Source organism: Phascolarctos cinereus, unplaced genomic scaffold, assembly GCF_003287225.1.
Source record: "Phascolarctos cinereus isolate Bilbo 61053 unplaced genomic scaffold, phaCin_HiC Scaffold_2;HRSCAF=192, whole genome shotgun sequence".
NCBI classification, from domain to species: Eukaryota; Metazoa; Chordata; class Mammalia; order Diprotodontia; family Phascolarctidae; genus Phascolarctos; species Phascolarctos cinereus.
The window spans coordinates 367,012,364-367,040,252 of NW_027555625.1; the positions used below are offsets into that span (position 1 = coordinate 367,012,364).

Genomic DNA, 27,889 nt, shown 5'->3' on the forward strand with positions numbered 1-27,889 from the left:
AAGTAAAGGAAATAATTGAAGACCATCCCAAAGTATAACAGTATATATAATCAGATTCTTTTTTGTTCTTCTGAATACTGTTTTCATTAACGCAGCCCAAGAAAGCATTTTTTGGGAGCCATGTTATAGTACTACTTCTAAAATGTTAAGTTAAACTACAACAATTTTTATAAACTGCCTAATCACAAATGTGTGTACTACCTTATGCTTGTACAACATTTTCCTCCCTTAAGACCTTAATCTATACTTTTCATGTGATTAGATTCAGATCATTTTTCTACAATATCTAGGTCTTTCTAGATAACATTTAATGATCTATAAAGTTAATAAACATATCATCTATGTCTTTAAGATATTGAAATACATAGTACTCTACAAAAATCTTTTAACAAGAGCTAAAAAAAAGAATTTCTAGTTAAATGTTTTATTAATTATATGTAGTCAATTAATCATATAGCATATCCCTTGGAAACCCAGCAGGTTAGCTGAACTATTACTATAAAATAAATTTTTTGAAACCACCACTTAAAAAATAATAAAATTAACTATAGTATTATATTTCAGTTTTAGTTACCAATATTGACAAAGTACTACCTTAAAATAAGAAAGCATTTAGTCAAGCTTCCTAACTTGGCCAGCAAAACAAGTAATCTACAAAACTTACACATGTTAATATACTTTAAAAACTAGAAGTATTCACTTTAATTTTTAATTAAAGCTTTATGATTATTTCAGTTCTTCATCTCACTAGCTTCAATTTTTGAAAAAAAGGAAAAGATCCAAATATAATTTCTACATTAGTGGATTTAGATCCAGAATAATGTTCTTTGTACCATGGAAAATTAGTCTTTCAATTTATTATATCAGATTAATATTTTATTCTTACTTCTACTGAAAACTTTAAAGGAAAGAGGTATGCTTACTTGTCAGGATTTTCCTTGGGTGCTGGAAATGACTGAGGATTCACATGAGCCAGTGTAATAAATTCATTCTTCTCCAAACTTCCAACCAGGATTCGGATTTTTGATTCCACCAAGCCCACCCTGAACAAATGCCACTTAGTATTACTAAAAGTTTGTTTATTTTTAAACAAAAATAAAAGTTAAGCAAAACGTACAGAAATAGAAGAATTATACTGAAAGTAGAAGTTAAGGTACCCTTCAAAAAATTAAGAATACCAAAACAAGCAGTTTAATGGACTCACTGTCCCACGTAAATCAAGAAGTCATAAGTAATTTTTTAGTGTTATACCTTAAAGGTCAGAAAATAACATCTATCCTCTTTAAAAAGAAAAAAAAAGCTTTACTCAAATCAGGAAATTCAAAAAATTGAATTTTCAAGACAACCAGTCTTTACTCAGAACCTTAAAGGAAAAGATATTAACAAAGCCACTTTAGAAATGACTAGCTATAAAGTGAATTACAAATAATAGCAAAAAGCACAGTGGCAAGTAAAAAAACCGAAAAGGTATTATTGGCAGTTATGTGGCATTCCTTCACTACAAAAAAAAGTGAGCCCTCATTCCAATGTCCTAGCAATTTATATGTCTAAAAGAAAAAAATGAAAAGTTAAATTGAAGGGCTTACTGAGTTATTCTTCTTATCTCATGTCCATTTTATTTTGGTCTGTGCTTTATTTCAAAGGGTCATTTGGAAATTTATGTTTTCTTTCTGTGAATCTTATCTTATACTCACCATTCTAGTCGCTGCTTTTCTGTTGGTGCACTTGCTAGAAGTACAATATAATGCCTTTGAAGATAAAGACAATATGCTATTTATTTTATTTATATGTTTGGAGTTGGATATTCAAGCCACAATGCTATAAGCTTCCTTGAATTGTTCTAACTTTAGAACACATAGCCCAAAAACCATTGCAAAGTAAAAATCTCACCCTATGCATATTAATGGATTATATTAGTTTATAATATTCCACAAGTGCTCAAACTACAGGACAGATTAATTGCTTCTGAAAGAGATATACATTAACAGATTAACAGTTATAAAACATTTCAGAACAAGAACACTAATAAAAATTGTAGCAAGAGGAAAACATATGTCATCTTGTCCCCTCAAAACTGTTTAAAAGCTATTCATTCAACACATCAACTAAACTTGTTTTAAAGGGATAATGAACAAAAATTCAGTGCTTTAGTCATAGACCTTACAACTAATTATGGAGACTGTGCTAATAACTCAGTAAATGAAAACTGGGTTCAAGTATTTCTCAAGTAGTTTAAAAATCTGACCTAAAAAAAAAGCCAGGCCTTAACTCAACTACAATTATGCACAATTATATCTAATCCATAATGTATAACCCAGATTATAAAGGAAAATACTTCTAAAATTAAATAAAATTTAAAAAGCTAAATTTATAAACAGATATCAAAATAAGGCAGAAAGAAAATCTAGCTCCACATAGAATCAGTCACAATTTTTAAAAGTTTATTTTGACTGACTCATCTTGATCAACTACCTTTTCTTTAAAGCCAAATAAGCATGAAGTGTAGAATTGTTAACTTACTGTAGTTAGCAAAAAATTTAATAATCAATTATAGAATGGTGTATTATAAGTGTTAGAGACAAGGTTTCTTCCAAGAAATTTTATCACAAAACAGATTGAATTTAGTAAGATAAGAAAGAATTCCACCAAAATCAGTACAGTCCAGTCATCTCTGAAATAACTACTTGCTCTCTGCTTTAAAAGATTAGCAATGGTCTTTGGACAAAATAATGTTCTAACCTAAATCACGAAGAAATCACCTTAATTAGTTCTAATTTACCAAGTAAAATTGTATTAAATGGGATATCAAATCTTTCAAAGAGGAAAAAACGGAAAACAAAACTACTTTGATAAGTCTCTGGGAAGTCAAAAACAATTATAAAAAGCTACATACTAAAGCTTATTTAAACAGGTTCCTAAAAGCTAAAGGAGAATCTGATTGCTTTTTACATAATTATAAAGACTGGTCATATGGTTTCCCAACCCACAGCAGATTAGGTGGGAGACTGCTAAAGGGGGAAAAAAGGAGGGAAATTTCATATATGGGACAAAAAGACCTACAAAAGACTGAAAACTTTGGTACATTATAGGATAACTGAAGTTCATAATGACGACTGTGAATCATCAAGGAAATGTTAAATTATAGACCTATTTTTAATAAGCAAGAATACACTTAATATCTTTTAAAAACACATCAAAAATGACTGAAGGCTAATCTAAGGTTTGATACTCAAACAGAAAATTATATGGAAAATCGGTTTATTTTCTTAAACCTAATGATGTTGGATAAATGAAGTACTACATGTCTATAGCCATGCCACAAAACTAATAAGCATTTCAATTTATACACTGAGTGAAAGAGTTGAAAAAAATCTATGCATAGATGGACACTAAATTAAATTTTTAAATGATCTTTAGGATATAATTAGTCAGATGCCTACAACTTTAGATAGTAATCTTTGGAGGTAAATTTTAAAGTTTCTCAGACGCTAAAAATTAGATATTCACATTAAAGCATCAGCCTTTCCCTGCCTTTCCAAAACCTAAGCATACTGACCAACGGAAAGGCAAATGATAAGCTTTGTTCTCTCAATCTTCTCCCCCCCCCAAAAAAAGATCTCCTCTCAAATATTAAATCCATGCCCCAAATATGGATAAATCTCATTAAAAGGGTAGAAATTACATTAAAATGGTAGCTATATCTGAACTACTTTTATTCTATATTAGAAATCTTTCAAAACAGTTTACAAAAGTAACAGCTGGATTAAATGTTTAGTGAATGAGTGCTTGAATGATAGGCACTGGCTAATCAAATGCCTCCAGAAAACATTTTACACATTAATGTTTTAGGTGTTAAGTTTGCTATATTAAAATGGAAAAAAAAAACCAACAAAACTTTTAAAAATTGGCAAATAAAAACTCTTGGATGAATCAAGAAAGTTACCATAAACATGTCTGATCTAATCAGTGAAAAGATCACAGATTTTTTAAACCCAGGGTTCAAAAGATTTTGTGACAAAATCAAATTAGAATTTAGAATTGCAACTATGACCCAAAGCACAAGTACTATATGTTTAGGTCACAGTGATGCTCACTTACATCAGCTGCCATGTCTTATACTGACAAATGTAGAAATGGCATTAAAAAGTGTTACGTTTTTTAAATTTTTTTTAAACTGTAGCCTAATAATTTTTATGACACATAGAATCTGAAGATAACTGTATTACAAAAACTAATACACAATGGACTAATGATTGCAAAATCCAAAGTTGAGATAGTAGTCAATAAAACCTGGAAGCTTCCTCCAATGTTCTTTATTGTAAGTACCTCTACAGAGACGTCTAGGTATCTTTTTAAAAAAAAAAAAGAGTATAAAAGTCAGAACACATCTAATTTATCCCAATGCCTCAATCCCTGATCCCTTCTTTGTTAAATTTTTTTTGCGTTTTTTTTGGGGGGTATATCATGTTTTTGTCTTTAAATATTTTTTTTTATCAAGTGCTTTCCTTTACTGTCAGTGCTATTAGGTTATCTTGAACCTGAGGTAAAGTGAAAAGTTATTCCCAAAGTTGTGTCCTTTTTAAGTTCTTAAAGAAATGTGAGCCTCGGTTTTATCATAAGTGTAACTAAGTCCTTAATGCATTAAGTTTAAAAATAATCTTGAGAACAGTCAAATGCCTTTCTACTCTCAAAAATAATTTCATGTAAAGAACCAAACCTTTCCAAGACACCACAAATGAATGCTATGCCTTCACATCTGGGTATATAATGAATGTTGACAATTTGGTTTGCTGGAAGTTTGTTTGTGAAGAAAAGAAACAATCTTGAAATTTTCTGGATGCTTTCCTTCAAATATAAAACATTTGAATCTAATGAACGGTACAAGCACATATAGTAAACTGTATTCTAAGACAACTGCAACAACGAAGGATGCCAGACAAATTTAAGTAGTTTAACTATGCTACAAGAAATAATACATACTTCTGAGGTAACCAATTTTAAAATTAAGAAAAATCTAACTTTTTCTGTCTCGTTACTAGGCATATTTAGATGTTTTTGATATATTCATAACAACTTGAGACTTAAAGAGTGCCTATAAACCTTACGTCATCAAGAAGTTCTTATTGTTAAATATTCCTAACTCTTAGTTCCCTTTGTAAAAACAGATCTCTTTGGAGAGGAATACCAAAACATGGGAGAAATTTTGTGATATAACTGGTATACTTGTCATGATTTTAAACACTCAAGTTGAGATCAGGATGGTTTTTATTATATTTAAAATACATCTATATCACCAACTTGATATGACATCTTCTCACCTAACAGACAAAAGTGAATTACCATTTACTCATTAAGGATATACTTGTTTGACATATATGCAGCAAAATATGAAGGCCTTCAGGTTGAATAATTTAGAAAAAGATAAATTATAACTGACTTTAAAAGCTACTATTTAAGTAAAACTTTAAAGGAAACCCTTCAAGGTTTTCCAAACAAAAAAATTTTTTTAAAGGTATATATTATCTTTAGGTTCTAAAGAAATTATCAGTCTGTTGCTTCCCTACTTGCATGAGACAAACTAATGAGTACAACTGCTGATACATTAAACTTACAAAGGGCAAACTGGGGTGCACGTGACTCCATAAGAAGTTTGAGTGGCATCACCACATATTTATGATGAATAATAATATTTTTTGTTCTTCTGCTGTCAACTACTATTCTAACTGACTTGTACTAAATTAGAAAAAAGTAGTACCTAAATCTATGTCAAACTTAAATGGTCCTCAAAGTAAAAAGGGAGGGAAATTCTCTATACACAAACAAAATTTCTAAAGAAAAGGAAGGTAAAGATTAGCAATATTATAAATTATTCAAATTGCCACTGATAACACAGTCTTCCAAATGCAATCCCCAGAACACAATTCAAGTGCTCTATTGTTTTTTTTTCCATGCAAAGGGTACAGAAACAAAACACAGAGACATTATGATGGTCATCATTCTTTTTTTTAATTGGGGAATAGCATATTAAAATCTTGCTTAGATTATTACATAACACAATCCAATACAAGATCAGATGGTTAGAAAAGTTTCAAATGTTAAAAAAAACTGAAAAGAAAAAAAAACGTGGGACTCTGGAAAAATTTCAGCTCAGGGCAAATAAAAATGCAGTCCATTTTTTTTCAAGTAAGATTTATTATAAAACTTACAATTTTCATCAAATCAAATACAATTAAAACAGGCTTCTCACCTGTACTAAAAAGGTATTAAACCATTAAAAGTTAAACATTTATGTTAAAAATATTAGGTTTTCTAAGCTCCTAGGAAAACTTCTTTTAAATATTTGAAGGGATTTCCTTATTATGAAAAAATAAGGATGGGTAATAATGTTATAGCCTATTAAAAACACTTAACAGTTGGCTATGTACTGAGCAAATACGTAATATGGAATTTTACAAATTTAAGTAACTGTGATCTTTCCAAATGTAAACTTTTAACAAGAACTCCCCTCCAATAATCTTAGTTTTTCATCCTTTAATCAGCAACAAATAGCTTGTACTAGCCTAAAATATCCAGGTAGAAAAACCACATATTTAGCATTTGTCTTTCTAGCCAAATCACTCACAATTTCCACTCATTAAGTGATGTCTTCATTAATGAAAGCTAGTTAAATTATTTGGCAACCAATTATAAAGGCTAAATATTATCCTGAAAAGGAAGAGATGGGGGAAAAAGAAATACATAAACAGAAAAGTGTTTACTATTCTAAATATTAGAGATTCACAGGAAAATGAGAACCTTCAAATCTAAATTCTATTGGAAATGTTTGTCTAATAGAAAGTGTCATATATACAGATATATCACTGGGAATATTAAGAAAGCAATACGTCTGCCATGCCTTAAAATACATACTTGTACTTTTGAAAGAAGTTGGGAGCTTCAAAAAGTTTGGACCACTCTGCCTTACTCAGCAAAATTTCATCTGTGATAGCAAGACCTAAATTAAAGACATATTAAACTTCTTTGCATATTTCTTTATAAAAATTAGCAATCTGACAATTTAAAAACCTTTATTATACCACATGATACATTATAATGCAACATAGTTACTGATTAAATTTACAAAGACTTCCTCATCTTAAAACTACTAATTATGGTGGAAAAGCCATAAACACAGTATTTTACAAAATTTGGGGGCCATTACTGAATCAAGTCAGTAAACAACAATACGAACAATATTCTAATACTTTTTATATAAATAACTCCAAAAATTGATGTTATCTAGCTTAGAGAGAAAAACACTCATGTAGATTTCTTCCCTTTCATATTTTTCTTTTATTAAAAAATGGTTATTGGAGACCTCTGTATTCCCATAAAGGGCAATACAAAGTGTTGTTTTGAATTTACTATGTGTTTTCAATTTCATGACAGTTGGAGAGTTCTTGATGCAAAATGGAAGGTAATATCCCCATCCTTGCCCAACTTCCTTCCTTAACAGCTTTATCCTCCTGTTTGCTTAGTCTCTGCCTGTGGAAGAGACTAGAAATTGTAATTCCACATGGCAACAGTATATTATTAAGACACCTGATATGGCCTACAAAAACCTATTGGAGTGAAGAGATTCCAATAACCATACAATATTTAAAAACTAAAACTTTTACTATTTGTGTCAAGTCAAACACAAACTGTATATCTAGAAAGGAAAAAGTATAAAAACTACATTCATTTAAGGAATGAATTCTCTAGAATACACTAATTCTCTAGAATATACTGCAGTCCTTAAATAACTGTAAAGTTCTAGTTTGGAAATTATCACTTTTGTCAATACCGTACAGTATAATGCCACTAGGACTGTAACAGTATTTAAAATTTTTGTATAACAAGAAAAGGGTATGGATAAAAGAACTTACCTTGTTTAAACTCCTCAACCATGACCATCCGTGTAGAAACGGACACATTGTACGTAGAATTCTGTTGTGGGTATGCTGGTGTAATTATAGGCATAAGATGGTACCTATCACTGGGGTTTACCTATATATAACAACAGCCAATCAGTTTCTTCAAGTACACATGCAACAAAAATTTGGACTTCTATCCTTTTTGATAAACTGAACAATGATCAATTTTAATTGTATTCATTGTTGAAGGTGAAATCAAGAAAATGCAGGTCAGTAAGCCCTGTTTTGAAATTGTTTAGAGTACCAAAAAATAAATCTAATCTATGTCAAAAGTTCAACGTAAGTAAATGAGCAGGTTACACTAACTTTTTCATAATACACAAGTGAATATAAAATGTTAGAAAGACTAAAACAGTACCTTAAAACAAAACTTTTTTTAAAATCAAAAGGCGAACTGCACTTTGGGTTCAATTACAAGTTCATTTTCATAAAAGTATTATATTAAAACATCTGTTCATAAGCACTTTTAGTAGTCTACCTTAACACCAATACTAGGAACAAAAGTACCTAAAATGAAAAGATAAACTTTGTGTACTCTGATTATTAGGATATTACTACAATATTCAAAAATAAAACAGAAACTCTAAACCCCCCCCCAAAAAAAAACCAGGGAGAGGGAGCAAGAAATTACTATAGGCAAAAACTACTTCCTAAACCATTATGCTTTAAGGTCTGCAAACTAAAGTTTTAACATTTAAAAAATCAAATTTAGAGCCATGTTCTTAAACATATCCTAGAATCAAAGAATATAAGAACTGAAAGAACAGAAATAATCTAGCCTAACATTTCAATTTTAAAGATGAGGAAATTGAGGCCCAAAAAAGGCCTTGCCACTGGTTAAACAAATATTAAATGTTAGAAATCAGACCTAAAACTCAAGTCTCCTAACTCCCTAGTTACCTACCACACTTTGCCGAACCATATTATAAATTTTACATACAAGATCTAAGAAATATTCAAGTTAATACTGCTCATTTTGGTTTTGCTTTTTAAAAATGGCAATAGTATTATTTAAAGACCAAGTTCTAGACTCAATGCTAAAGAGATGAATTGCCTTTATCTTAAATGTAAGACTTCAAATTACAACTCAATTTACCCTTGAAGTTTGAAAGCTTTTAAATATATTTAGCCTTTTTTGATCAAGAGAAAAGGAAAAATAGCTTTAGATGCAGTGATAAGACCAGCAAAATCAATACTGGCACAAGATAAAATATACATAAATCCACTAAGTTATGAGTGATTTTTAAAAATCAATTAAGTTTCTCATTCTGAGATCCTGAATTTTATTTTTCTTTCAAATGAAAAAAATGTCAAAATGAATATTTTCTCAGTAGTGATGGTAACACTCCAAAAGAACTACAATTAAAGGTATTCCTTAGTTCCAATACATTAATGCAATTCCCAGAAATTCAACCCAAGCGTAACAATTATATCATGGATAGTTAGAGTGATACTTCCTGAAAGTGGTCACATACTAAGTGATTTTGCCAACAGCTTTTGCATTACAAATCAATTTTAACAAAATGTTTACATAAAATAAATACAGGGAATATTTTTAGTAGCCTTTTATTTTGTTTTCGTATGCACAGATGCCCATACAACTTTTACTTACATAGTAATAATCGTATGATTAAGTATATATTGAAGATGCAAATCTCTCACTGAAGTCAGGATGTTCAACTAGATAATATATATTCTTAAGTATGTTTTAAATTCACAGGGTACAAAGTAATTATGTCCTATAAATTATAGGACCATTACAGATGATGTCATAATGAAGAAAATATAATTGCTGAAACAATTGCCAATAGTAAGCTACATGCACAAACACATAAATCATGAAGTCTCCATGGAGTTTCTTTAAGCAGTTGATTTTACTTTTTACTGTACAGTGTCAATTTATAGGGGAAAAAATAATACACTAACCCTTGGGTCCCATACAGGCAAATTAAGATTGCATTCTTCAGGTTGTTTCAATAGCACTGGATTTGGCCATTCCCTGTTTAAAAAGATTGTAGTACTTGATAAGACTATTGGATATTACCATCTATGCTTTTTTTTTTAATAACAAAGTATTTTGTGAAATGTGATCCTTCTTCATTTTGCCCTCTTGACAAATCAATAGATGAAAGACTCGTTATTTTTTTCTTCGAGTTAACTCTAGGTAAGGCGCCTTCTTTCTAAACTACAGAATCACAAGAATCATTTGGGAAATGTATTATATTGAAGCCTTGAAATGGCTAGTAAAGCCACTATAAAATAATAACAATTAGCTCTATTGTAAAATATTTTTAAATGTTCTTCAGATCAAATTCAATTATGAAAACAAGGGAAACCCACCCTTTCAGAAAGAGAATCCGTTCTTTATTCTACCTCAAACCATAGGCCACTGGAAAAATAATAGCTAAGGCAGCATGATCAGCTATAAAGTACATGTAATAAACAAAAAATTCTCCCCTAAGATGCTTAAGATAATGTAGCACTAACAACTAGATGGAAAAAAGTACTTTTACATAGTGAGGTCATTTCTTTAAAGTCAGATACTTTAAAATTAGCTACAAATATTAGCATATTTAAAGGCTGGACAGGGTGTTTCTAAGACATAGCAGCACTTATAGAAACTTTAAAAGTATTTGAGTTAAAATTTGTTTCATTCTAAATAAATGAATCAAAATGATTGGGAAACAGGTGATGACACACAAATGCAAGAGGATAAACCCTAGGGCTTTTAGATCAATAGCAATACTTTAAGAGAGTAATGACAATCATCAGTTTATTTAAAAATGCAATGGAACTGCATGAAATGACAATGGAATAACTACTTTTCTCATGCCTTAAATATTTTGAAAATTAAAGTCACTAAATCTATCCATAAAGATAAAGAAACTAGTCGGGATTTCTTTTAAAAAGAATGTTTACAATATATGCACATTTTAAAAACTAGAAAAATTTATTATCTGAGAAAAGCAAATCTAGAGTAAAGAACTAACTTTTCAAGTGTCAAGAAACTGCTCTTTTGGCATACATTTGTGAATGTATTCTTCTTACATGCTTCTTGTGTATGTTATACCATCAATATTTTATTGGCAACGATTAACTGAATGATCCCCAAAGTATATAACTTTAAATTTAAAGAGGTTCCAAAGTAGGGAAAACAGGGGGAAGGCTTTCTCAAAAAGTTAATGGATGTCCCAAGTTACTATTTTTTATGATTATACATGACATTTAGGTTAAAATTAAAGTGAGAGTTTATGTGGAGATTACTCAGTATTGAAATAATAAACATTACATTACTAACCTGTCTCATCCTTTTCTGGGGGGTAGGGTGAGAACTGGCCAATGGGGAATGAAATGGGGCTTAGGTCAGCTTTTTTAAAAATAACACAAGGGGCAGCTAGGTGGTGCAGTGGATAGAGCACTGGCCCTGGAGTCAGGTTCAAATCCTGAGTTCAAATCCAGTCTCAGAACAGACACTTGACACTTAACTAGCTGTGTGACCCTGGGCAAGTCACTTACCCCCAATTGCCTCACCAAAATAAAGGGAAAAAACACACTAAACTCTAAAAATAACACAAATTCTAGGTCCCCATTAAACTAAACTGCTAATTATGTACAATTATAAAACCTGGAACCAACTGCAGAAGTGTCAGAAATAAGACTAAACTTCAGTGTCTACAATCAATTTTATTTTAATATAATCTAAACACATACCATTTAGAAAATACCAAGAAAAATTTATGTACAAGAGTTGATGCTATTGCATTTGGATAAAGCTGGCAAGTTCTTGCTACTAGCATAGCCCAGGAAACACCACCGAGGAAACCTAATATATTGGAATAGATGTTGTGGCCTGTTGATAAGGGAAAAACAAAAAGTAAGTTACTGGGAAATAAAACACACATCATTTTAATTAGCTACCTAGCAAATTCTGAACTCACGTTTGGCCCAAAGTTTGATAGCTCTCAGAGTTAACCTGAAGTTGTCAATGTTTGGTACTAGATGTAAAATTTCGTCGGTTACCCTGCAACCTAATGAACAAAAAGGAGGGAAAAAACACATTTCAGATTATCAAAAGTTCATTTTAAAATCTTATATCCATTTATTCAAAATTTCCTAGGCCCATAACTAAGACACTTAAACGTCCTATTAGATTATTTTATATTTTGTGAAGTAAAACACAAGTTTAGATGATGATACAACCTCAAAGCCTAACACACTGGATTCTGTCCATAAAATGGAAAAAAAAAAACCACCTTTACTATTGAGCCTCAGTTCCTAACTGTTTTACTATTGTTAGTCCCATTAGGGAATATTAACTTTAAGGGATGCATCAACTAAATAAATAAGTCAACATACTTAAAAGTTATTAAAAATAATCTGTTCATATTATTGCTTGAATACTTTTAACTCATCTTTCAAGTTAAAGAAATAATGGTATATTAAATCCCTTAGCTTCAGAAAAGAAAGGTAAATGGGGCAGCTAGATGGTGTAAGTGGATAGAGCACCAGCCTTGGAGTCAGGAGTACCTGAGTATAAATCTGGCCTCAGACACATAACACTCACTAGCTGTGTGACTCTGGGCAAGTCACTTAACCCCACTACCTCACAAAAAAAGGAGAAAAAAACCCAACAACAACAAAGAAAAGAAAGGTAAAGATCAAGTAGTTTTTTTTTTAAACTAGATCACACTGGACACAACCTCGAGCACTATATATTATTAATCCAGCCACATGCAAATATTGAATAATTCAAAATAAGACTCAACTATTAATGCATCAGAAAAGCTCACAAAACTTTATTTCTTATTTAACAAGAAAAATTGTTACTATATAAGTGCTTTACATACCATTAAGACTTCTTATGCATCTAATATCTAAATTTTTTAGTAGACTGTCATCACGTAGATCCAAATCTTCAGGAATAGTCTGCAGTGCTAATCTTGCAAACAAAATATCAATCTAAATCAAAACAGAAAGTAATCATTCCACATCTGTAAAACTACAAAATTCTGTTAAAAAGGTAATTTCCAGAATACATAGAAAATGATTCTTCTGGAAGTTTATGCTATCTCATGAAATAATAACCCTGATAATTGTCCCCCTATTAAGCACAAGAAGAAAGGTAAATTATTCAAATATAGGTCTTTATATACAGCCAGTATTATAACACAGCCATGGGTAGTTCACATGATACCTGCAATTTGTAACCCTGACCATAATCAGCCAACTCACTTATGAGTCTGACTGTGTGTACACAATTATCTATGCTAGTTTAATTTCAATGGTGAGGATATTACCAAAAAAGAGACTAGCATATTGCTTATTGAATTATTTAAAAATAAGTATTAAATTATCACATTTTTAAAAATTATTAAAAATTAAATTAAAATAAAATACCATTAAAAATAGTAAAACGATTTCTATAGACGGTGAAGGGAAAGAATTTACAAAACGGAAAAAAATTTAAAACATTCTTATTGTTGCTTTTGGCGCACTATCCCATTTACCATGAACTATATGCTATCCAAGCAGTTGGAGACTCAGACAATTTTAAGTAGATAAGATTAGGACAACACTGAAATGGCAAAAGAGAACTGTAGCCATTTCAAGATAAGATTAGAACTACACATTGAAACACAGCAAATTATTGCTAATGATAAAAATGATAAGACTTCATACTAAAGCAAATGAACAAAGACTAAAAGAAGTTACCTTAAAGAATACTTGTTAGGAAAGGTGGGGAGATAAAGCAAAGGTGAAATTGACTAATCCATGTTAGAAAAGAAATACTCCTCCCAAACCTAAAATACAAATCATTTTCATTCCTCTGTAGCCACACAATTTTTGCAGTACAGGATACCAACAAATAATTAGTCACCTGATATTATTAAACAGCAATACATATTTTAGAGGAGGGAGGTTGTATAGATTACTTAAGGGGCAAAGTTTCCATCTAAAAACCCTCAAATAAAGGGGAATTCAGTAAGATATCCTTTCAAAATTGGTCTTATGCCCACTTTGCTTGTCTCATTTTTCTGAAGCATTAGAAAAGCTTTAACTCAATTATAAAGTTTCAAAGAACAGAATACCATAGAATTTTAGACACAGGATACAAAGAACAATGATCCAGGAAGGAACTAAGTGACGCAGTGGATATAGCACCAGCCCTGAACTCAGGAGGACCCGAGTTCAAATCTGGCCTCAGACCAAACACTTGACACTAGCTGTGTGACCCTGGGCAAGTCACTTAACCCTAATTGCCTTATTTTTAAAAAAAATCTAAAAAATAAAATCTATGTACACACACAGACAGAGCAAGAGGTACAGAATAGTCTAATGGCTAGAAGATTAGTCTGAACTCATGTTCAGCCTCTGAAACATACTAGCTATGTGACCATGGGCATGCTTTAAGCCCTCTCTGCCCCAGGAAATCCTTTAAAGCTAAATGGCTGATAAGCATCAGCAAAGAGAGTTACCATGCCTGGAATTACAACCAATAAAATCACAGGCTGGAGGAGAAAAACTACTCCCTTGAAGGATCTAAAATTAGCAACAGCATAGCTGTCCTAAGACTTACATACTTTTAGCACAGCACCCTAATTATGCGCTGGGAAGATGACATTTTATGTGTGTACTGCCTCTATTAAACTCTTGCCAATACATCTTATTTCTGTATATAGTGAACAATTACTTATAGTAATATCTCATTTAAACAGCAAGGCTACTGAGTATCCCTAGTGATCTCCCACTTCCAAAATCCTGTCTGTCCAGTATAGAGATTTCCAAACCAAGAACAATATTTTGGAAGTATGATAGGAATTTACACACCTTTTCATAAAAGCATTTACTTCAAATAAGTCACCTTATTATTTTCACATACTTAAATACTTATAAGTTTACTTTGGAAAACATTAGAAACAGCTCAAAAGGGAATAAAATACAGATTTACTATGATTTTCTTTTGTTTATGGGGTGGAAGAAGTAAGGGAATACATATGATTCCATTGTGTAGAGAACTCCCAATATGGAAACTCCTTCAACCAATGCAGGTTGATATGTTCTCTACAATTTACTACCTTAAACAACTGACTAGGGAACTAAGAGGTTAAAGACTTGCTCAGGATTCCATAACTAATAAGTGTCCCCATGTCTCCCTTCTCACTGCCACCTCTCAGAATCTCTGGTTTCCTTCAGTGGTCTGCTGAAGTGCCACCTTATAAATGAATCCTTTCTTAATTTCCACAGATGAGTGGTTTTCAATGGGTGCTCAGTAGCAAGCTAGGTGTGCTGTGAAATTCTTTCCCACACCTCAAGACTTCACACTCCTCAACTACACTTTGTTACCTGCTCTTCTTGGTTTGACACTGGGTGGGAAATAAAGGAACACAGAAATAGAAAGAACGGTTAAACCCACAGTTTGGCTAAACCACAGTATGTGTGAAGGGAATTTGAAATTAATATGTTAGAAATGTAATATGTAATATGTTGATATGTAAAATGTTCAATGCTAAACATCATTATTTGATCCTAGAAGCAATAAGATATAACCAAAGTTTATTAAGTAAAAGGGAAGTGTGGAGGGATGAGAGGATGAAATCACGATTTTCTAATGTTTCAGTAAATGAGGAATCAAGGATGACACTGAGCTTATGAACCTGAGGTGAGTGGGACGATGGTGGTGCCCATGACACAAACACCAAAGTTCAAAACTGGGATGGGTTATGAGGGAAAAAATTATGCACTCTATTTTGGAATATCTTTAGTTTTTTAAAATGCAAGGAAGAGAGAGAAATTCAGAAGGAAAGAGGCAGACCAGTCCTGTTAAATCTAATATATAATATAAAAATTTTGGATGACAGTTCAGTTTCATATATGACCTTTCCATTCTTTAGAAATAATTGTTGGCGCAGCTAGGTGGTACAGTGGATAGAGAATCAGCCCTGGAGTCAGGAGGACCTGAGTTCAAATCTGGACTCAGACCAGACACTTGACACTAGCTGTGTGACTTGGGCACAAAAAATTGTTAAACGCATTTAAAAAATTTTGTGTAAAGATCATTGATAACTCTGGAGATGGCAATTTCAATTGAGTGAGGAAGGCAGGAGCTATACTGCAAGGGGTTGAGGGAGAGAGTAGAAGCATAAATGTAGACAGTTGTTTCTAAAAGTTTAGTTGTAAAAGGGAAGGAAATATGTAGGACAACAGCTTGACTGGATATAAGGGCTTCTGGGGAAAGATTTGTAAGAAAGTAAGAAAGGAACCAATGCATAAGGTGAAATTGAAGATGGGAGAGGAGGGCAATCCAATGGAGAAGACAACAGCGGACAGGATTAAGGGTTTTATGTAAAGTTCAGCCTTGGAAGAAGATCAGGGATGATGTCTAAAGGTCAAGACATACAGTAGAGAAGAGGGAATTCACAGCAAATGTCCTATATTTTCTCAGTAAATTATGAGGTAAAGGATTCAGCTGAGAGGGTAAGGGAAATGCACTGTGTGGGAGGCTTTCAGGGAGGGGAAATGATCTGGAAGAGCTTCTGTGACAAGCATGATAAGAGAAATCAATGATGGAAGAGTACAAGGATTGTCTTGTTACAATAAGGATCCAAATAAGAATAGATAACACATATCTCTAACTTACCCAGTTAGCAAGGTTGTACAATTTCTTCTAGCTTAGTTATATAGCACATAGGTAGGAACAGAGGATAAAAGAGTAATCTATGATTGGGGTTAACAAGGCATGAGTTGCAATTCCATATGATAGAAAGGGATTCAAGCATATAAAATATTATAGAATTGACATAGTTCACTAAAGGGTTGAGCCTGGGAATGGAAGAGAATGTAGACAGAACAAAGGTGATGGCCTGGGCAAGTATGGGCAAGTAACGAAGGGTGGCAGAACTAGAAGTCACAGTGAAGACAAAATAAGACACTGGATAGAGTTGGAATGACAGGAGGTTATGATTTAATAAAAGAATTGCAGAGTTCTTGATTATGAAAATGGAACTGTGGGTGATGACAAGATCATAGCTGAGACCAAATCTGTATGTGGAAGAGATAAAGTATAGAAGTCATAAGAGTTGAATAGACTGAGGAACTGGGAGGTTACGGGGCTTGAGTGAACACCAACATTTAAATTGACATTCTATTGTCTAAGTAGGACTCAGGATGGCAAAGATGACAGTAAACAAGGAACTGAAGTCACTGACAAAGGAAGAAGGATAACCAGTTAGGGCCAGCAGACAGACACTAGGATCTGAATTAGGTGATAACATTTGGATAGCAAGAATCCTAAAGGAGGAGAGGCTACTGAGTGATGGCAACAGAAGGAACATAAGCAGCAATGGGGAGCAAAGAATATTCCAAATGCCAATCCAGGAACCTGTGGTGTCTAGAGCATAAGAAAGCATATAACTAAAAAGGATGGATAGGAATGCAGTAATATTCAGGGCAAACCAGGTGTCAGTAAATAAATGCCAGAAGACAGAAAAGAACTCTAGAGGAAGAGTGTAAGGTGAAAGGAAGCTTATGGTAAAGAAGTTCTAGAAGAGACAATGCAAAGAAAGAGTAAGTAGAGCTGGACTGGGATATTGCAGGCCTAAGGGTGAGGTGGGTGGGAATAAGGGAATAGGAAGCAGTGAGAAGGTAGATGGTTTACTCTTATGGAGCAAAGGATTCAGCAATCACTAGGATTAGAAGAATAAAAATTAGTAGAAGTTTGCTAAGTTAGGAAAAACATACAGTCTAGGGACAAAGCAACTGACTAAACTTTCCTATTATTATTTCTGGCCATGCTTTACTAGTTCTTAAATAAAAAGATTCATGTTATATAGAAAAAAACTAAGACACCCTTGTAAGTTAAGCAGTAACTGACACAACTTAACAAATCTGTTTAAAACTATATGTTAACAACCTAGGCAGTGCTTCAGTGTTATAAGGTAAAGAGTTTTAAGTAATATTGTTTTTATCTTCTAACATCAAAAGCTTTCATGGTAGATCACGGTCTCTGAAGAATAGTAAGAAATATAGATAGAACATAAACTCTTTGAGGGCAAGAACCATCTCACTGTTGTCTTTATACTGCCATTGCCTGGAACATAGTAGATACTTAAATTCTTGATTTATCACCCAAAGGGCAAAGGAAAAGTATGTAATGGGCATGAACAGGGTAAAATGCAACACAATCACAGAATTATCAACAAATGCATAAAGAGCACTGTCAAAGAAATGTCTGAGAAAAAAAGATGAGTTCGTTATATATACAGCAAGAGCAAAAGACAATCCGTGTTTCATTTACATCTGTGTGATGCAGAAGGGCAGCTATGCGGCACAGTCAATTGAACATTGGCTCTAAAGTCAGGAAAACTTAAAATCAAATCTGGCCTCAAGACACTTATTAGCTGGATGACCTGGGCAAGTCACGTAACCTCCATTTGCCTCAATTTCCTCATTTGTAAAATGGAACTAATCATAACACCTATCTCCCTGGGTTGTTGTCAGGATCAAATGAGATAATAATTATAAAGTGCTTACCACAGTCCTGGCACATAACAGGTGCTACATACAAATGTTAACTATTATTATTGTTATTGGGACAATGATGATGATGCTGAGATGATGATGATGATCATGATGATGATGATAAAAGAACATAATGAAGGTCCTCCGAACATTATGTGGACCACTATCAGTTAACACATGGTAGGGATGTGGGTATGAATACAATGGAATAGGCAGGTATGGATGGGTTGTAATTTATATTACTCAAAAGAGCACACTTCACCAACGAGATCACACATGTACAGGAAAATAAAAGCATAATAATAGCCTAAGACCGACACTGCTACCTACCATCAGTTCAAATAACTCCTGCAAACATCAATAAGACAAGCACAAGAGTTTGAAAGCTGTATTAACATGCATCATCACCCAGTTCATTAATCCTATTCTCCTTAAAGTAAACTTAGGTTTCACTATTGTCAATTACTACAGTTATACTACAGATATAAACAAAGAGACAAAGTCAAATTAAATTTTACTTTACCTCTATACCATCAAAACACAGCTTGATAACTGGTACAAACGCCTCTTCTACAGCCTAAAACCAAATTGAAAAAGTTTAGGATCTGGAAAACCATATCCATAATAGAATGGCTATTAAATTTCAGCAGTATGCTCATAGTAAGTAAAATAATAATTATTTTGGGGGGGAGGGGTTGGAAGAGGGAAGGACAGGACCATAACACTGCATTATATTTTAACTACTATGGTTACTACAAATTAGGTAACACAGTTTGAAACATTTTAACATAGCTACACCACTCAAATAATCCTGTATATGATTAATCTATGACTGAAATCCTCTACTATTTCTTAAAATATGATAAAATTCACCAAATTAACAGATTCATTAAACTTTACCCTTAAATCTTTTACTTCTTCCTGTAGCTTCAATTTTTCATAGAATGAGGTGAAAAAGTCACTTCGGTCAACATGTCTTGGTGCCACACACAATGCATCAATATCAGTACCTGAAAGAAATAAATCCATCAAATGTAAATAGCACTTCAGGGAACAGTACACTGTAGATCAATGGATTGGGGGGGGGGGGCACGGCAGCATTGGGGTTAAATGACTTGCCCAGGGTCACACAGCTAGCAAGTGACAAGTGTGTGGTCTGAGGCCACATTTGAACTCAGGTCCTCCTGACTTCAGGGCCGGTGTGCTATCCACTGTGCCACCTAGCTACCCCCAGATCAAGCATTCTTAATCTAGAATCTGTTAATTTATTTTTCTTAATGTCTTGATCACTGCATTTCAATATAATTGGCTTCCTTTGCAATCCTACGTATTTTCTGCTTTTAAAAACATTACTCTGAGATCCCACAGATTTCACAAGACTGAGAAAGGGGTCCATGGCACAAAAAAAGTTAAGAATCTCTTCTTTAACAGAGTTAATCCATCTGACATAGATAAGCATTTTTCAAAGAAATATAAAATTTTAACACTAAAACCATAGCAAACTTATAGGGGATTTTCAGGATTTTGCAGTGCCTCATTAGACTCTATCATCACTGAACATGCAAAACTCAGTATATGCCTAATTTTGCAGTGGCAGAATTCAGAACAGTTTACTATATATACCTTAAATGGGATAAACATGGGGGGGGGGGTAGGAAGAGAAGAGGACACACTAATCTAGACATATGATTTCACTGAAGTTAAGAATTCTCAGGGAGGAAATTTCTCTCAATGTAAGGAACATAATATCCTGCAACTTTAAAGTTCTCAGAGAAGATGCCTGAGGAAACTGAGAGGTTAAATCCAGTTTGAGATAGGACTTGAAGCTAAGTCCTTCTGACTCCTAGGCTGGTACTCTATCCCATATTACAATGAAAAGGACTATATCATAACACAGATACTCACTAACTTTTCAATTATTGCCTCTTTTTATAGAAGACACAGGCTGACTCCTATGAGAAGTCAGGGATCACTGATAAATGACACCACTGACAGAAAAACTGTGTTTATTTGAAGAGATTCATTAATAAAAACCAAAAAACAAGGGCTAAAAGCTAGAAATCACTATTTCATTCAATATTCTCTCTCTCCCTTTTTTTTTTTTTTTTGGCAATTGGGTTAAGTGACTTGCCCACACAGCTAGTAACTCTCAAGTGTTTGGTCTGAAGCCGCATTTGAACTCAGGTCCTCCTGCCTTCAGGGCAGGTGCTCTATCCACTGCGCCACCTAGCTGCCCCCCATTCAATGTTCTTAATAATGTAGTCCACTCTATTTTTTACTCCCTCCACCCCAGCTCTTTACTCAAGTCAGATCACCTCCTCGGCACAGGAGCCAGAAAACCAGCCCTGAAATCAGAAATAAGTGGCATTCAAATGCCACTTCTAACGCTAACTGCCCAGATGACCTCAGGCAAGTTATTTAACCACTCTGGACTTGAGTTCCTCATCTCTAGAATATAAAGGTTGGACGTGAAGCCCAGCTCTAGATCTACAGTACTATTGATCCACCACATACAATTCAAATCCTTACTCATGCCTCTGATCCTCCTAGATCAGAACAGAACAGACTGCCTCCTCCATAAAACCTTTCCCTACAATGCTAGCCTACAATGGACTCTTCCTTCTTTATTTCTAATTGCTCAATGGCTCCTCCACTCAATTCTCTCAAGTACCTGTCTTACCTCTCCAAGCTGCCAGATCCTTATGAATCAGAAACATCTACCTTTTATAATCTCTATAACACCCTATGTACTATGGACATAACAGGTCTCCAATCAATACAGATGAATGACTTTTGGCAATCGTAAAAGATCAATTGCTATGTCATTTTTCCTTACTCCTCGCTAGCTGAACAAAAGGAACACTGCTGGTGGACCACAAAGCATAAAAGGAATGAGACCCTGAAGAACACCCACCCCTACCAATTTAGAAACTACCAACTATAAATTTATCTCTCAGCCTCATCCAAATCCCTACTATCGTACACAGGAATTAAAGTGACATTCTTTTTTTTCTATACCAACAAAAACAATCCCCAATACACCATATAAAACTGTCTCCAAGTAAACAAAACAATCATTACCTTTTGTATGAACTCCTAATCTGTAGGATCCAAATGTAAAAATTTTTCCTCCAACATTTTCAATTACAGACTGTGGAAGATTCTATTAAAACAAAAGACATAAGGTTATCTTTCAAATGCAGAAGACTGAAAATTATTTTTGATGATTTTTACTTTTCAAACAAAGACCAAAAAAAGTTTTTAACAGACTTGGATCTGAAAGGTCTTCAGGGATCCTACAAACTATCTAAGCTCTAGAAATTTATATGCCCTTCATATACTAACTTTCAAAAACCTTCAGAAATCTCATTTTTCAAGGTACATTCTTTAATTTATCAAGCCCCTGTGACTGAAGGCCCATGCCAATCAAAAATTTGTTTTTAAAATACAAAGACAAACACACACACACACTCCTTAATGACTACAATATTCAATTTTAAATGTTAGCATTCTCCACTTTTAATTGCAATGCATTCCTGGAAACGATGTCATAAAAAAAACCCACTGACACAGACCAGCTTATCCCACAGGAAAAATATAATAACTGAGCTTATGTTCCCAAATGACTAAAAAGTAACTAAATAAATTAAGCAAGGTACTACAAGTCTTTTAATAACTATTTTATGCACCATATCCTACAAAATGAATATATGGTCTATATTTTCCTTCTCCCTTCCCTTCCTTCCTCCCTCTCCACTCTCAGTGTGCATATATATGAACGTACATGCATATATACAAACAGTTCTTGCTTTATGTACACTCACATTAAGCAAATTCAACTTTACATAAAGAATTCTGAAAGGAAAACATATCGCAAAAAAAAAGCTATATTAATTTTACTATACAATACCACGCTCGCTCTCTCTGCTACTGCCCTTCGGCTCCACACTGCATGGCCTCCCACCCTCAACCAAAAAAACAAACCAAACCAAAAAAACACCTTCCAAGTTAAAGCAGAAGAACTGAAATATAGAGAGACTGCCACCATGCTCTGGATCTGGGGAGCTGGGTGGAGGGAGCTCAGCTTGAGACCTCCAGCACTGAGAGACCTTTGCACCAACTATCAGGCTCCCGCATGTCTGTCTTCCATACATTCACACTCAGGTATTGCATGTCCCCGGCCCCCCTGTATTCCTCCTGCTCTCATTTCTCTATTCCCAGCACTCCCTTGAACTACGTTTCAGCCCTCTCACTCCAGTGTCCCATGACTTTGTCCCTCCCTCCCTCTAAAATTGCTTTACATAGAGAACTGTAGAATGGTTTGCTTACATAAAATGAGGTGTGTGTGTGTGTGTGTGTGTGTGTTATGAACAGTGTACATTGATGAACACAATGATGTTTCTTCTGTACACTGACATTTCATCTTCCAATTAAAATTATTTTTAAATCAAATCAAAGGCTGATCCTACCATTTCTCTTTTGTTTTCCAACCATTATTCAAAATTCCATTCTGTTCTCCCTCACCTTTGCTTCCAAGCTTTCCTGGCTTCTTCAAGGCCCATCTACTAGAAGACTCTTTCTCAGCTGCCTTTTAATGCTAGTGCCTTCCTTCTATTTATTATCTTCAACTATATGGCCTATAGCTTGCTTGTTCATAGTTGTTTGCATGTTGCTCCCCCATTACTCTGAGCATCTTGAGAGAATCATCTTTTGCCTTTCTCAACACAGTACCAGGAACAAAATAGGTGCTTAATAAATGCTAGTTCACTGACAATATCGGTATTGTTACAGCACTTCATATTTCACTGCCAAGTATGGAAATAAAAAATTAAACTTAATGCATTGGAAATACTTAAAAATTAGTTTCAAAATATCTGCAGAATTGATAAGGCAACATAAATATTTAACATATGGAATTGCCCTGTGTTCTGATGAGTAGAATTGAGGTCTGATTGTCAATCATATAATTAGAAATAATGGAAACAGAAACGTCTGTTTCAGTTATCCATAATGTAGCTGAAAAAACTCAGAATTTCCTAGCCCTTTTGAAGTCAATATATGTTACTACCCTTTTGATATCCTATTCTAGCTCTTTTTTGTAATAAGTTATAGTATAGGTAAGGTACCACAAGAAATTAACCACCATTTTAAACTTTGATTCTAGGGCAAAATGTGCTAGCAAGAAAAGAATCTGGAAGACTGATGAATGCTTACACTGCCCCAGCTTTGGTTATATGTGCCACACTCTCAAAAAGGAAGTAAGGTTACTCAGAAAATAATCTCCTTCTCATTAGAGCAAAGTGTGGAATGATAGGTAGTGGTTTATATATGGTATAAGTTGGGTGACTATGACTCAGAGACTGTCTAATACTAATTGCTAAGACACCCCAAAATTTAAATGCAGGACAACCTAACTTCGAGAAAATTAAATATATGAAAATACAAACATAAAATACACCAAATAAGAATTATTGTCATTAATAATGCTTTACTTCATAAATGGAGGACTGAAGGCTTGGTTCAAAGAGCAATTTCCCACATTACTTACAAGTATTTTATTTATATATATTTGATTTTTATATAACTTTTCAATAACATAACTATTGTTCAAAGTAAGGTACATCTCATACAAGAAATGAATTTAAATTCTGAAATACATTAGTCAAAAATACATCTAACTCCTTAAGCTGGAGTGTAGGACTCAAAGTCATAACAATCCAGTTATAAATTTTTATATCAACAATCCAAGACAGACTATGAATTGGCCATTAAACAATTTTTGGTGTCTAATTTAGTTAAGGATGTTTTACAAATCTGAATAATGGAACAGGCTTATTGTTATTATTACACCTATAAAAGTCTTAAAATTTCCATACCTTGCTTTCACTGATTTCCCGAATCCATTCTTTTACCAGGTTATTTAATTTTCCCAAAATTAAAATCCTGTTGAGAAAACATTAACATTTTCTCTATATTATCACTCACATTGCTCATCACTCAATATCACCACCGATCAGATGAATAAAAACTAACTTCCAAAAAACCTTTTCCTAGCGGAATAATTTCAATAACTAGTTTTCCTGGACTTATGTCTTGTGTTCTCTAACATCCAGGTTGTATCTGTGAAAGATATTACACTTATTTAAGAGATGAGCTGTGTATTACTCTAAATGGCTGCTATGTCATCAAGTCATACACAAAGCTCTCCATTTCTCCCCATAAATTTGTAACCATACACAAATCCATTGCTTTAAAAAAAATTTCATGGACAGGGTAGCCAGAGTGGGAACATGACCTACGACTCCACAGATTAATATAAACCACCCTGAATAAATATAAACAGCAAAAGAAGCTCCAATCATCCCTTGGGAAAACTTGCACATGACCCTGGGCCATCCCTGGCACTATGTCTTCTTTGTTCTGTTTCTATATGACACTTGACCTAGCCCAGCGTTGGTGTGGGGATCCACAATGTTACTTTGTCTTGCTACCAGCCAGGACAAATGGCCTCTTGTGAGTAAACTCTCCCAATTAACCTAATTAACCCTAATAAAACCTATTAATAACCAAGTTGGTTTGAAACCCTCTTTTTTGGGTATTTCAGTATTCTCTTAGAGGGTATGCCACCCCGTAACTGGCATAATTAGGGCAGAACAGATTCCGCCCCCTTACATTTGGTGTAGTTGTTCAGGATACTAAATAAAGAGGCTTGGGAAGTAAGATTTCCACAAAGGGAATCCTGGCCATCCTCATCTCTAAAGGGGGGATTGGCATGTGTGCTAGAGGGGAATTCCAACTCGGCTACCCACATCCAAATGGATGCAGAAGGGGTGGCCTGAACCACGCCACTATGAGGACACCCAGAAAATGCACATTGGGTTGTGCCTTGATAAGCTTCCAAGGAGAAAGCCCATATGCTAGCTGTGTTATGTAATGGAAAATTTATGGCCTAGACAAAGGTAAGAGAGACCTTGAAATGGCAACTGCCCTCTATATCACAGCACAAAGAAAAGAATTTTCCTCTCCTTCCCCCCCACCCTTTCATGGCTCCTCCCTTCCTTTTTTAATGCATGCATCAGAGGGACAGGAGGCAGAGGAAAAACTCAGTGAAGATTATTTGGGATATGACTCATAAAGGAAGTGTCAATCAGAATGCAAGAAACAAGACAGGTGCAATTTTAAAAAGGCTATTAATTTCTTAGGCTGTGTATATTTGTAGGTGTGGGATAGACAGCATGGTCTCTGGAAATACCTAGTTAAGGCAGGCAAGGAGAAGAAACTTTTGATAATGGGGCTCCTATCACACAGTTGTCAGTCTGTTTTTCTGTGTCTATGTTTGTGTGTCTCTCATTGTGTGCAGAGAGTTTAGAAGGAAAAACTGCGCTGGAAAATATATCTGTGTCTTATTAACTAATGTGAACTTCTAGAAATTTTCAAAAGTTTCTTTCTCTTCCTTTACATTTCCAAACTATGGCCAGGTTCTGCTCTGTAGAAGTACAGATAAGAAACAAAAAGGAAGGAGGAATCTTTTCCCTTCAAACCTATATTGTGGTTTGAATGTTTTTATAAATATTGAAAATAAATGGTAGCAAGTAACTGGGTTAATATTCTTTAGAATTTGTTTTAAGGGAACTAAAAGCATTTCCTACCTCCTACTCCTAAAATGACAGATTTATTGTTTTACAGCTAGAGAAGAAGGTTACCACACTTGATTACAGAAAGAAGGGTTTAAGGGCCTGGTCACTGAAATTTCAGGGGGAAAAAAATTACACCTGGCACTTAGAAACTGCCTGCTTACATTATTATTAACTCTTTCCTGGTTCATGAAAAGAGAAACTGATTTAAGGGAACAGGAATGGAAGCCCAAGCCTTCTTAAATCTACACAGACAAGCTACAACAGCTTGGGGAAAAAATCCTGCCAGTTAGATCCATTACTGAGTGATGAGACTCAGTAAGGACTGGAAAAAAATTTTTTTTTTAAGGAGGGAGGTAGGGAAGACAAGGAATTGATAATTACTATGTAAAGAAAAGAACTTGCAAATTCCCCTTTATCTGTAAACTGAAACCATCTGTTTGGGCAAGGCCATCAGCCCTGTGAAAAGAGCATGTTGTGGGTTATGGAATTCCTAAACAATAAAACTGGGTTACTGATATTTTACAAGTTTGTTTATAAAATAGAAGTGATTTCTAATGATTGATTTTTATATCAGGATGAGTTTAAACTCAAGAAAAAGAAAAGGAAAACAAGTAAAGGCTGTTAAGTGAAATCTCTTAAGGATATGTGAGTCCTGGTAAACTTTTACTGCTTACTGCAGCTCCACGAGAGTAAAAATAATTGTATCTAGCCCTAAGCTGTGATTAGTGAAACTTGCCATTTGAGGTAAAAAGCTCTTGGGACTGTAACTAATATTATTTAGAGTTTTCAATTCAGGTATAGTTGTCTGACGGATCATTAAGTCAGTAATCCACCACTGGAGATATGCCACAAGCTACTCAGAGGGAATGTGATCCTGAACTGTTACAGGTGGAGGTCTGTATCTGGGGAAAAAACCAAGAGGATGACCTTAGCATAGGACCCTTTTGGCTCAGTTTCCCCATTGTGTTATTTCTTTTTTTTTTCTTTTTTGGGTGAGGCTATGGGGTTAAGTAACTTGCCTAGGGTCACACAGCTAGTAAGTACCATGTGTCTGAGGCTGCATTTGAACTCAGATCCTCCTGACTCCAGGGCCAGGGCTCTATCCACTGCACCACCTAGCTGCCCCTGTTACTTCCTTTTGAACAGGAATGTTTTTCACCTGGCTATTCCTGAATCTGGCTATGAGGCAGAATTGCTTACTGCATGATTAGCTGTCAACTGTGACTCTTACCTAAAGTCAAACAGAGCTAAGGATGTTTTACCCTCCCATATATGTACTGAGTTATTTTATGCCCCTAGACTTAGGCCTGAAGGACCAGTTTGGTGCTGTCATAATCATGTCCCTGTTTTTTCTTTTTATGTAAGCCAATTTCTATAATCAGAGCAAGTGGTAGGTAGAGGATATGAACACAATGCAATTATGTAAGATCTTACTGTTTTCAATCTCAATGTATAGTCATTCCATATCCCAAACAATTAAATAAATTACTTGGGTTTGTTATCTGCCTGCTAATACTTACATAATCATGTAAGATTAAGTCCCTAAAATAGTCCATTCTTTCAAAAGGCTATGGGAATAATCCGATAAAGATATGAATCTATCAATTTACGAGGTTAAAATCAGAAACCTCTTCTGTTTTGTTTTGAGGAACAGAATTTCAGTACCATCAGTCATCTTAGTGAAGAGTAATGTTCGTATAATATCTACTCCATTTGAATATAGTTGATAACTGACTGTTTTACTACAGGCAACCCATTTAATATACACTGTCCTCTGTA

At 34.0% G+C, this 27,889-nt stretch overlaps 1 protein-coding gene across 7 annotated transcripts in view; it reads right to left on the reverse strand.

The window, feature by feature from the left end:
* The window catches only part of PAPOLA (poly(A) polymerase alpha), a 77,213-nt gene that overhangs the window by 30,169 nt on the left and 19,155 nt on the right, over positions 1-27,889 (reverse strand). For all 7 annotated transcript variants that reach the window (XR_013484859.1, XM_021007351.2, XM_021007350.2 and 4 more), the window contains exons 3-14: positions 24,350-24,416; positions 21,555-21,636; positions 19,374-19,483; positions 18,997-19,050; positions 12,803-12,914; positions 11,894-11,983; positions 11,667-11,805; positions 9,882-9,954; positions 7,908-8,028; positions 6,910-6,994; positions 1,695-1,748; positions 924-1,043 (exon numbers count right to left, since the gene is read on the reverse strand). Coding sequence is in view for 6 of the 7 variants with exons in the window: in XM_021007351.2 (XP_020863010.1) it covers positions 924-1,043; positions 1,695-1,748; positions 6,910-6,994; positions 7,908-8,028; positions 9,882-9,954; positions 11,667-11,805; positions 11,894-11,983; positions 12,803-12,914; positions 18,997-19,050; positions 19,374-19,483; positions 21,555-21,636; positions 24,350-24,416 (1,107 nt within the window). In the remaining variant the exon portion in view is untranslated. The remainder of the gene's footprint in view (positions 1-923; positions 1,044-1,694; positions 1,749-6,909; positions 6,995-7,907; positions 8,029-9,881; positions 9,955-11,666; positions 11,806-11,893; positions 11,984-12,802; positions 12,915-18,996; positions 19,051-19,373; positions 19,484-21,554; positions 21,637-24,349; positions 24,417-27,889) is intronic.